At 45.5% G+C, this 12,369-nt stretch overlaps 2 protein-coding genes across 4 annotated transcripts in view; both read left to right on the forward strand.

The window, feature by feature from the left end:
• The first annotated feature begins 1,092 nt into the window (after window positions 1-1,092).
• Window positions 1,093-12,369, forward strand: part of GLB1 (galactosidase beta 1) — a 103,730-nt gene continuing 92,453 nt past the window's right edge. Inside the window, exon 1 of one of the 3 annotated variants that reach the window (XM_019727728.3) lies at window positions 1,093-1,275. In XM_019727728.3, the coding sequence (XP_019583287.3) occupies window positions 1,198-1,275 (78 nt within the window). In that variant the 5' untranslated portion in view covers window positions 1,093-1,197. Of the gene's footprint in view, window positions 1,276-1,436; window positions 1,574-12,369 lie in introns of those variants that run through there. The other 2 variants (XM_088798288.1, XM_019727729.3) reach the window with 2 other exon arrangements.
• On the forward strand, window positions 3,507-5,131 carry TMPPE (transmembrane protein with metallophosphoesterase domain). The gene has a single exon (XM_088798289.1). It carries the CDS (start codon window positions 3,641-3,643, stop codon window positions 4,985-4,987), a length of 1,347 nt encoding a protein of 448 aa, XP_088654415.1. The 5' UTR covers window positions 3,507-3,640; the 3' UTR covers window positions 4,988-5,131.

Consider the following 12,369-nt stretch of genomic DNA (forward strand, 5'->3'; position numbering starts at 1 on the left):
TGCTCTAACCAACTGAGCCAACTGGCCACCCCTTATTGGTATTTTAGTGTGTGGTCTTTCTACTTATTAAAAAAAAGTTTGCTGTAAAACAGTATGCCCTGTTACACCAGCAGCCGTCTGTCTCATACATCTCTTGTTTACTTCCTCTCTTGATCACACCATTTTCTCTTGTGCATGATTTATTCTCCTGTTTTGTACAACAACATGCTATACAGGCTTCCAGCCTAGGACCATCAGGCTGTACAATACAGCCTAGGTGTGTAGTAAGCTGTGCCACCTAGGTGTGTGTAAGAGCACTCTGTGATGTTCGCAGAATGATGAAATCACCTGATGTTGCATTTCTAAGACTATCTCTTTAAGGGGAGCATGACTATTTCACCCTGATTTGACAGATCTGCCTACATCAGCATCGCCAGGATGTGGAGAGGTTCAAGTGCAAAATCGAAAGGTGGTTGCTCTTATCTCTCAAAATCCGACAATGAAATAAAAACCCTGCAGACCCTGGTGCCTTGAGGGTTGGCGTTCGAAAAGATTTTACCACAGCTGAACCCTACCTCTAAATGTATCAGTAACTTAGAACAGTTCTCAAACTTGAGCATGCAGGGGAATAACCTGGAGGGTTTGTAACAGTGCAGATTTCTGGACCCCAGCCCTAGAGTTTCTGATTGAGAGTTCCTGGGGTGGGGCGCTGTAATTTGCATTTCTAACAATTTCCACATATACGCTTGGTCCAGGGACCACACTTTGCAGAGTCCCGGTTTAGAGTTTTCCGGAGAGCGCTGCATGCGGGACTACGATTCTGTCTCGCCCACTTAGGTTTATCTGGTGTCAACTCCCTCCTCTGTCCTCTGAAACAGCCAGGGAGCAAGGAGACCCTTGTTAAAGTCCAGCCCCGGGTGCGTTATCAAGCTGCTGACAGCCGGGACGCCTGATTGCCTTTCGAAAGGATCAGGCTGAGGCCGACAGGGGCCAGATAACACTACCCTGGAGTCACGCGGCCGCGGGTGGTCCCCAGGCTCGTCCTGCCCTCTTCTCTGCCACCGGCTCTGCTGTCACGGGGCGGGGCACGGGGCGGAGCAGGCCACGGGGCAGCCGGCAGGACCGGCTAGGGGCGGTGCCAGGCCTCGGGTCCTCAGTCAAGTGACGCCGAGCGGCTGGCCCGGGCGCCGACTGCGGAGTCGCCCGAAAGGCTGGAGGATGGACATGCTGGGGATTGCTCGCTTTCTCTCCCTGATGCTGGCGTCGCTGCTGCTGGACAGTGCGCGCGGCTTGCATGTGAGTCCACAGGACCCCTGCGCGGGGATGCACTGATAGGGGACATGCTGGCGGAGGACGGGGCTGGGGCTGCGGCCACCCGGCGTCCTGCAGGAGGACGCTGGGCCTGGGAGCCGCGGGTGCACCCCGGCAGGCAGACAGCCTGCGGAGCGCAGGCAGTGGACTGGCCCTCCCGTCGGGGGCGGGCCGGGCGGGGCGCGCGTCCTTCCCGGTGGCCCTGTCGCTTGTGTGTTCCGTTCCGGCCGCGGGTTGTTCTTGGACCCACTTCCCCTTGGGTGCAACGAGTGGGTGAGATGAGGTGCGCCCGAACGCTTCCAGCTCTGCAATTTTCCCGGGGGGGGGGGGGGGGGAGGGGATTCCAAGTAGCGCGTGTTATTAGAGGAAGCCTTGGGCTTTGGTTTGGGGCGCCCTCCCTTGCCCAGTTTCTGCTCTGCGAAGCGCTCCGGAAGGAGAAATAAATGGGGTCAGAGGAGGCCCCCGCAATGGGAACACTGGATTAATTTCCTTCGAGGTGTTCTCTCTTCAAACATTTTTGTGCCCTTCTCGCCACCCCCCACCCTCTGCTTTTTTGGCTTGGATTTTCTTAACCTTCAGGGCTTGGCGATACAGGCTGAAGGTCGACGAGAGGCGGGCTGCAGGTGGCCGCCAGCGTTGCTGGAGGGAGGTCTGGCTGGGCGTGTAGGTGAGGGATGGGGGCGTGCACGGTCAGCGAACCCATTTTGGTTCCTCCAGAGTTTCGGTGGGCTGAGCCTGGGGTACGTTTTAAGTAGAAGATGGTGAAATTTGGACCAGTTGACTTGTAAATTACTCCTTTCCATCAAAGGCTTTGAATAACTTGCCTAAGAGCAAAGTCATACAGTTATCGAAAACCTAGGGTGAAAATCTTGTTTGTAAAACAGCTGCTGAATGTTTTAATTTTGGATTCCTCTTGGGAAAAGGTCGCCTCAAATTATTTGCTAATCCCTGTCTGCCTGGTCTGTGTTCCCTGTGTCCCAATTTTTTTTTTAATTTTTTTTTTTGGTCTAGCAGGGAGGCCTGAAGGAGACCCTGGGGTGAGAGCTAGCCAGTTGTGAGAACCACTGGCCATGGTGGAATTGGAGAAATACCGTGTTTCCCTGAAAATAAGACCGGGTCTTGTATTAATTTGTGCTCCAAGAGACTCATTAGGGCTTATGTTCAGGGGATGTCATCCTGAAAAATCATGCTAGGACTTATTTTCTGGTTAGGTCTTATTTTGGGGGAAATACAATAGTTCCAGGGATCAGCAACAGAGAAAAATGGGTAGGCGTGGGGTGGGGTGGGGAGCTTAATCAATATTTAGGAAAGTTGGGGGAGGGGAAAGATGGATTTATGGAGGAGGATCTGGTGGACCAGGCAGTCCCTTGAGTAATGGTTGTACAGCATCGTGTGTGTGTGTGTGTGTGTGGGGGGGGGGGGTGCCCTATGACTGCCGTGCCCAAGACCCACACAGGGAAGCTGGCTTCACCCCAGCAATTCTTACGCATCTAGGTGTCCCTCCTGGGCCTAGAGCTGAAGAAAGATACCAGCAAACAAGCTTTCTGTGATTTCCTTGTTTATATTTATTTGGAACAGAGGTTCTCAAACTTTAACTGTGCTAGAAATTAAAACAAAATTTAAGAATATTTATTAATTTATTTAAGAAATAATAAATCTATTACATGTGAGGAAACGTATGTTTCTTTGAACAATAACAGTATTTCTCCCCAAATTTTAGGGCGAAGAGTGGTATTGTTTTTCATTTTTGCAAATCTCTTTCATGTCTGTCTCAATAGATGACAGTTGGAGTCTCGTAGCTACTTCTGCATTCAGTCTTGCCATATCACACGTCACGTAGCCTCTGGAAAAATCCACTGTACACTCATGAGAGAATGAGAATGGAAAAGTCAGTTATGGCTTAGTAGGATTATGAAAGCAGTTTTGACTAAATGGACCCTTGGGTCTCCCCAGACCACACTTTTGAGAACCGCTGATTTAGAACAATGTTTTTCTTATTATAAAAGAAATTCCATATGCATCGTGGAAAAACTTTAAACATTCAGAAAACTGGACAGAAGAAAATGAAAACAGCCCATGATGTTACAATCCAGTGTATTTGTATTTTAGTGAGAAAGTGTAGCCGCTGACCGGTGGCTTGGATTCAAGGCAGGTTGGGTAGATGTAAGTGGCCTTCAGGTTTTGAATGGGGACAAGAAAGCTCTGCTATCCAACAAAGCTGACTCCGGTTCCTGGTTGCAGGCGGAGCTGACCTGGAACCCTCTCCTTGGCCACTGTCCTTTCTAAGGAACTCACCTTCCAGAGCCCACCTGCACAGAACTGACAGGGGACCTTCTTAGGAGCAGAAAAAATGGTGATCTTCAGGCAGCTACCCCTGGGTGTGAAGGCCGCCCTGGCCGCTGGCACTGTCTTCGTGTCCATGATTATCTCCCGCTCCTATCTGGCGGAGAACCTTGAGCTCAGGGCCTGGCGTTGGCTGTTCCGCCTGCAGCTCGCCCTGTTTGCCAATTCACTCATGCTTATTGGCTCCCTCTACATCTGGCGTAGTGCGGTCAGCAACCTTAGCCATTCCCCAGCTGCAGAGTCGGCCTGCTTTCAGCTCTGGAAGATGGCTGTTGTGACATTTCTGGCACTGGCCCATTCCAGTTTCTTCACCATGCTCTTTTTAGTGGCCGAGGAGCCCTATCTCTTTTCCTTGGCTGCCTACTCCTGCCTTGGGGCATACATCATCATGGTCTTCTTCCTCTGTACCCTCAGTGGCATGGAGCAGGCCTACCAGTTCTTGGCCTGGCGCAGTGGTAGGGTCGTGGGCAGCCTCGACAAGACAAGGAAGCTGACACTCAGGCCAGCCCTGGCAGTGGTGGTGACCGCCGTGCTCAGCATAGTTGGGCTTCTGAATGCTGCCCAGCCCCCCGCCGTGAAAACCGTGGAGGTCCCCATCCATCAGCTGCCCCCATCTATGGACCACCTCAAGATTGTACTCCTCTCAGATATTCACTTGGGCCCCACCGTGGGCAGGACCAAGATGGAGATGTTTGTGAGAATGGTGAACACGCTGCAACCGGATGTTACCGTGATCGTGGGTGACCTCTGTGATTCAGAAGCCTCGATCCTCCGGACGGCGGTCGCTCCTTTGGGCCAGCTTCATTCACGCCTCGGCACCTACTTTGTCACGGGGAATCACGAATACTACACGTCAGATGTCAGCAACTGGTTTGCGCTGCTGGAATCCTTGAATGTCAGGCCGCTGCACAATGAGAATGTGAAGATTTCTGCCACACGGGCCCAACGTGATGGTGGTGGTAAGGATGACGACTGGATCTGCTTGGCTGGCGTGGATGACATTGAAGCAGACCTCCTGCACTACTCTGGCCATGGCATGGATCTCGTGAAGGCCCTGGGGGGCTGCAGCCCAGACCACACCACCATCTTGCTAGCTCACCAGCCCCTGGCTGCCAAGAGAGCCCTTCAGGCTCGGCCAGATATTAACCTGATCCTTTCTGGGCACACGCATGCTGGGCAAATCTTCCCCTTGAATGTGGCGGCCTATCTCCTGAACCCTTTCTTTGCTGGTCTCTACCAGGTGGCCCAGACCACGTTTGTATATGTCAGCCCAGGCACGGCCTACTATGGGATACCCATGAGATTGGGGAGCAGGGCGGAGATTACAGAGCTCATCCTGCAGCGGGCACCCTGAACCTGGCCTGCCCTCTACGCTCTCACCGCCCTTGCTCTTCATTCTCCAGCACTCGTCAGAGCGGGTTGTCTGCTTTACTCCCTCCGGCCTTTCCTGCCCGGCCCTGCCAACACACCCTTGTCACAAGCTGGGCTTGAACAGTGATTTGTGATGGGACTGCCTGGCACGTTCAGGCAGGTTAACTCTGTAGAGGGCCAGTTTGTGAGGCCACTAAAGTCACACGCGTAAGAACAGGCATCTGTTTTTCAGATGACGTGGAGTAAGCCGTCTTCCTCTGCAGAGCTCCCAGGAATAAATCGAAATATGGGGTTACTTGAAAGGGATACCTCTAGAAAGCAGAGGAGGGAAGGAACTTGAGTGTTGTTAGACTGTCTTTAGGACATAGGCACTTTCCAGAGCTTTCTGGGGAAGGGGCATGTTGCTAGCTAATCTAGGAGAGCAGCCGAGAAGGACGTCCCTCTGGCTGCTAGAGAAGAATGTTTTCTTTCCCCCCTTGGTTCTGTCACAGTCACCTTGATTGAGGGCATCAGCAAAACCCACTGGAATTCAGTGCTCATCCTGTTCCAGACCTTGAGTGATGCTATTTAAGCTGGGCCTCTGGGATTGAGGGGTGGGCTGAACAGAAACGTGAGCACTGTGGTCGGTGATGGTCAGCGTACTGCTGCATCTGAGGGTCTTTGCTTCCCTTGTCTCCTTTTATACAGCACTTGGGTGTGTTAATTAGCGACTTTTCCCTACTTAGAGATGAGGAAACTGAGGCAAAAAGCGGTCGGTAGGGCATTGGCAACATGACAAGGTATGTAGGAGATTCCGGGCTAGAAGCCACGTCTTCTGCTTCCGAATGAAAGTGTTCTTTGTACTGTCCAGTGGTTAAGTAGCTGTATCTGTTACAGGCCAGTAGAGGATTCAAACAGTTAACAGTGTAAAGAGAACTTCATCGGCGCATGGTCTTTCAAAGTGGTTTGTTTGAGGCTGATTTCAATTCACGCATAAGCACATGGGCCAGGGCCTGGAAGGGAGTTGGCTAGTGTCAGGGTAGGATGTCTATTACATTGGAGGAAGAATCAGGAAGTTGGGGTGCCCCACCCCAGGTTTGGGTCTGATTTTTTTCTGAGAAACAGGTTCACTCTCTTCCAGTGGGGAAGTTGCATGGAGAGTGGCAGGGCTTTGTGCTCTGGCAGGGCCTGGAGGCCTTCCCTCCCGCAGGGCCCTGGCTGTGGAATGCTGGGACTGTCCTGCCTACTGGATGGCTTCCTACCCCCTGGCCTGACCTCATCAGAGCTAGCCTAGGGCTCTGGCCGCAGAATCATAGGGCAATCTCTGCTGACCAGTGGACACAGAAAAACAAGCAGACGTTACCCCTGTAAGGTTATCACTGTGTCCGGAATGACCCCACCTCTGTTGGCCCTGCCCTTGTGTCACATGTAAGAGACCCTACCCTGGGTGGCAATAGCGTATTCCTGTTAGGGAAAGCCTCACTGAGAAGCCTGAGGACCCAGGCTCAGCATTGACCTTTCTGTGATTGAGCGTCTTTCTCTGACAGGGAACACAGACACCCCTATGACTGGAGAGGTTCTCACTGCTGCTCACTGGTCAGGCAGGGTTGGGCAAATGGCTTGACCTCACTGAGCCTCAATTCCCTCACCCTACGATGAGAATAATAATTCTATCTATCTCTAGATTGTTTCATGGGTAAGGTACTGAGACATGGCGCACGAGTTGACACAGGAAGCACTCAATGGTGTTCCATCTGTAAACACCACTCTGGGGCATGCTAAGGAACTATGTTGGGCACAGGTGCCCCAGGAATTTATGGAGCAGCCATCCTGGGGAATGTGAGTGGGTAGCATTCCACCTGCTGCTGGGCCCAGTGATTTGTGAAGGCAGCGACTACTGGGGGTTTGCTTTCCTCTGCCTCTGTTAATGTCAGCTCGAGCGTGCTCTGCCTGGCCAGAGGGAGTTTCTTCATTTTCCTCTGTCCCTCTGGTGGATAATGGAATCTTGGGGGGTCCTAAAGACCACCCTTCTTGTTTCTGGGCAACCAAGGTATTGACAGCAGACCTTCCAGTCAACTTTACACTTGTGTCTTTGGGTCGCGATTTCAAGTGGTTTCCTTATTTTTTCCCCCTTCGTATTGAATCAATCTTACAGCCAAGGATAAGTTTGGAGAAAAACTTATTCAGATCCCAGGAAGGGACACTGGAGACCCTTTCTTTTAACACAGTTTGCAGAGGGTGGGATTTTAGGAGAGGAAGGTGCTTGCTCAGGACAGTGGTCCAGCTCCCAGGTCCCCTGACGCGCTTCCCCATGGCATCTCTCCAGGCTCACACTCCTGGCCTCAAGAAGCTTGCTCTTCCAAACCCTCTTGCTTTCGTGTGACCCGACCCCATTTTTTGGATCAGTGTTATTGCCTTTTCAGTTCTCTTTTGCTTGGATTTCACCAGACTCCAGTAGTTGGTGCCATCTGTCTTCCACCTTTCAGTGCAGCTGCTAGTGTTTGACTCATTGGCCACACCAGTTACTTCACTCGTTTCTTGATTTGGGGTCTTTCTCCTCAGTGCTCTGAGATTGATGAAATTAGCTTTCATCAGTCCTATTTTTTTTAAACTTGGATCTTTGTCTTTTTTCTTTCTCTTGGGTGCCATCATTTTTCAGTCTTGTGTACCCTTCGTCCTTGTACTGAAGTCCTTGCGTGACTGACTTCTTTCTATTAGACGTAAAACGGGTCCATCTTATGTGTTCAGGGAATGGTCAGCAACACCTTCTCGTACTTGGCTTGCCTTTCACAATGTGCTGAAAGTTTTGAGAACAGGAATCTTTCCATTACTGTCCAGGTATGGCCCTGGTGGGCCCCTCATCACTGCACCCTTTGCACCTCTGTTCTCTGTTCTTCACCCATTTACCTTCTTTCTTTGCTTCAGGCTGGAGGAGGTGGTGAGAAACATTTACTTGAAGCTTGAAAGTTGTTTCAATTTGATTTTAGTTTCTTTTTTAAAAAAAATCTGTTAAATGCAAGTTACAATGAAACGTAATGCTTTTCAAAATTAGCAATAGCATGTGTAGTATGATACAATTGTTATAAAATCTCAGTAAATTAATCCTGTTGCCATCTATTCTAAACATCCATCCATCTTCCCCCCTTATTTTGTTTGTTTTAAACTTTTTGTTGTGAAAATTTAAAAATATTCACAAGGTAGAAGGAACAATGTATTGAATCCCCATGTACTCACCACCCAGCTTAAACAATTGTGACTATTCTGCTGTTTTTTTCTCATCTATCCCTGCCCCACTCTTTTTTCTTTTTTGGTCTTTTCATAAAGGTAAATCTTAGAAAATATAATTTCACCAAAAAACACTTCAATGTGAATTTGTTGTTATATTCAGTGAAATTAACAGTAATTCTTTAATCTCATCTAATACTTAATTAGGAGATTTGGGACTGGAACTCAGGTCTTCTACCTCTCAATAAAAATGTCTTTTCCATTGTCTGAGGGTTCAGTAGCTGTATCTGTTACAGGTGAGTAACAGGATTCAAATACAGTTAACTGTCTAAAGAGTTAATGTTGAGTTTTTCCTAATTATCTCAATTGTCTTTTTTTTTTTTTTTTACTGTGGTTGAAAAAACAACATAAAATTTATTATCTTAATGATTTTTAAGTGTGCAGTTTAGTGGCATTAAGTATATCCACACTGTTGTGAAACGGATATCCAGAGCTTATCTTGAAAATCTGAAACTCTGTACCCACTAAACAATAACTCCTTTTTCCCCTACCTCAGCCCCTTGTAACTACCATTTACTTTGCTTTTGTTTCTATGAATTTGACTACTATGGGTACCTCATATAAGTGGAATCATATATTATTTGTTGTTTTTGTGATGGCTTATTTCACTTAGCATAAATGTATTCTGTTGTAGCATGTGATAAGACTTCTTTTTTAAACCTGAATAATATTTCATTGTATGTACATGTCATATTTTCTTTATCCATTCATCCATCAGTGGGCATTTGGGTTACTTCTACCTTTTTTTTTTTGTCTATTGTGAATAATGCTGCTATGAACATGGGAGTGCAAATATCTCTTCAAGACCCCGTTTTCTATTCTTTTAGATACATACCCAGAAGTGAGATTGCTGAATTACATCGTAGTTCTGTTTTTCATTTTTTGAGGAGCCTCCATACTGTTTTCCAGAGCAATTGCACCATTTTATAATCCCACCAACACTGCACAAGAATTCCAATTTCTCTCCATTCTCACCAGAACTTATCAGTTGTTTTTTATTAGTGATAACTTAGTGTGGTTTTGATTTGCGTTTCTGTGATGATTAGTGATGTTGAACATCTTTTCATATGCTTGTTGGTCATTTGTATATCATCTTTGGAGAAATGTCTATTTAAGTCTTTGCCCGTTTTTAAATCATGTTATTTGATTTTTTGTTGTTGTAGGAGTTTTATCTACTGAATATTAACCTCTTATCAGATATGTGATTTGCAAATATTCCCATTCCATAAATTGACTTTTCACTCTATTGATTGTGTCCCTTGATGGGCACAAGTTTTGAAGGATGTTCCAGTTGTCTACTTTTGCCTTTATTGTCAGTGCTTTTGGTTTCCTATCCAAGAAATCATTTCCAAGTTCAATATCATGAAGATTTCCTCTTATGTTTTCTTCTAAGAATTTTATAGTTTTGGGTCTTATGTATAGGTTTTTGATCCACTTTGAGTTAATTTTTTTATATGATGTAATGTAAGGATCCAACTTTATTCTTCCGCATGTGGATGTTTTAATGTGTTGTTGAATTTGGTTTGCTGGTATTTTGTTGAGGATATTTTGCGTCAGTATTCATCAATTGGTCTGCACTTTTGTTGTTACGTCTTATCTGGCTTTGGTATATTCAAGAGACAATGGAAACTTCTTTCACCTCATTTCTGCATCCTGAAGGAATTTTTATGCACTCAGAAATATAATCCTGCCATTAGCCCTGAAAATGGTGATTTTTAATTTCGTCATGTCTTCTCATCATCAAATGTGTAGTTACTCTGAATAAGTCTATGGCAAAAGCAAGACAGATGCTAAAATCTTCTTTATTCATCAAATTTCACAAGAATGAGATGCTGCCCCAACAATATCCAAGGATGACCAATAAGCTTTTCTTTGGGATGGGAGGGAATATTATGAATTTGGCTATATTTTTATATCTGATGTTTTTCAATTAGTTGAAGTGATAAATCTTTTGGTACTTAAAATACCCCATCTTTGCCAGTTGGAGCCCTTTCAAATCGGCTCTTATGTCATTTTGTTGTGACCCTAATAGTTTTTGATAGTTTCAGGTTAGTTTTGTACACATTCTGTTCCAGACTTAGATTAAGTCTTTTCTTGAAGGAGCCATGCTCTTTTTAGTGGAAACGTAATTTAAGTGTTAGAGGAGCTAATTGCTACTGGCCAGTGTCAATTCTAAGCTGTTTCAGTGGATATTGCTGCAAAATAAATGTTTTTTTTGAAACAGAAAAAAATCTTAAGTTTATAGTAGTATTTCCAATTCAAGTGGAAGATTACAGGCTTTTTAAAAAATAAACTTTATTTTTTAGAGCAGTTTTATGTTCACAGCAAAATTTAGTGGAAGGTACAGAGGTTTCCCATGTATCCCTGATTACAGGATTTTTACTTAACTTCCTTTTTGTTTCTCTTTTACACTGAAATTTTTGGTTCCTAACAACCCAATGTAATCACTTATTTTTTCTATCCTACTACATATATTATGGATTCAAAATGATAGTAATAAAATATTGCTAAGATGAAATCTACTGGATGCATGTTTGTTTGTTTTACCTGAATAGAGTTTAAGATGTATTTTTATCCTTGGGCTAAATACTATTTCAGATGCATTGGAAGTGATTCTTTCCTGTGTGAGAAGTTAGGTATGTTTTTAACTTTTAAGAATTATTTTATAGTTTTAAAATTTATTTAAAAAGAAAAGCTATGCACTTCACCTTTTCTCTGAGATGAAGGGGCAAAATTAAATCTATAAATGTCTGTGAGTCCTGGAGGATTGAGAACTGGTGCCAAACTGGGCTCATTTCTCCTCCATTCTGCCATTTTCCCTCCACTTCCATTGTAATTTACATTCTTTATTCATAGTCTTTTGGGAGGCTGAACAAAATCTTTGGGGAACAAGACAGGCATAAATAAAGAAACAAAATTAATAAAAATAGAATGCATAAGCTCTAGCAGATCATCCACGATTTCCTCCAGATCCATATTGATTCTCACCATTCCCTGTGGTGGTTTTGCTTTTCCAGCCTGTCTGATGTGATGGTGCTTCCATAACATTTGATGTTTGAAAGGCTCTTGGATCTGGCATAATCCAAGTTTGTTTTATAGTCGCCTGAAATACTCCTCTTTCTCTTTGTTCTGTGAACTGAGAGTTCTGGGAAGCCCATGGTGTGTAAATACCCTTGCACCCCTATCTTCTCACCTTCCCTTAATCCCTCTCCCCTCAACCCTACAGTGCTAGTACCCTAGGAGGCTTGGGTCGCTGCCACCTTGGAGCTGAACAGCTCACATCAGGAATTCTCCAGGCTCTTGGGTCAAGTGAGTTGGAAGGGTATGTAGGGTGCTGGGGGTGGAGAGCCATTCAATAGGTGCTTACCAGTTATACTGAGGGACTTGACCTGTCTTCACATAATCAGCATGACCCATAACCTGTGATATCACTGAGCTCCTTTCACTTCTTTATTCTAGTTGAGGAATGTGCACAAGTAATGCAAATATAATAATTGTTATTCCTGAGGATTACGAAACTTGGGGAGTGTTCGTATTACCTAGTGATGTAAATATCAGTGTTATATTTAATGTTTCTAATATTTTTAATGCTTTTTTGCCACTGAAATAATCTAAATAATTTTTAAAATGTTATATTGGACAGTATTAGATCCCTGATGTGTATTTGGTCCGAGGGTATTTTGTTTTATACTGGTGTTTTGTTTTTTCTCCAGTAATATATGCATTATGTACATGGAGGCCTTAGGAAGATGTGGACTTGGCCTTGCTGGGAACTGATTTTATTTTATATGTTTTCTGTGTCCTCATGTGTTGTAAATACTGATGCTACCACACCCCTGCAAGTGTGAAATAAAACTGTGGCTCTTCAGCATTCTGTCCCAGTGCCAATTAATTTAGAAAGGGTGGAATTTGCACACAGGGCAATTTTTGCATTGTTTACATTTTGGAGGAGTCAACTCCGAAGGCAGCCTTTCCTCTTCCCTTCTCCCCATATTTCTTGATCGCCTTCTGTCAGTGGTGCCACAACTCAGAGATATGAAAGAAGCTGGCTCCTTTAGGCTGGATCCTCTCATAACCTTAAATGTTAGGAGGGGTCATTTT

This window comes from Rhinolophus sinicus, chromosome 5 (assembly GCF_057876585.1).
Source record: "Rhinolophus sinicus isolate RSI-liver-muscle chromosome 5, RSI-T2T, whole genome shotgun sequence".
In the NCBI taxonomy this organism is placed as follows: Eukaryota; Metazoa; Chordata; class Mammalia; order Chiroptera; family Rhinolophidae; genus Rhinolophus; species Rhinolophus sinicus.

Coding starts and splice junctions, on each gene's coding strand:
- TMPPE (XM_088798289.1), top strand. CDS start 3,641: ATGGTGATCTTCAGGCAGCTACCCCTGGGTGTGAAGGCCGCCCTGGCC.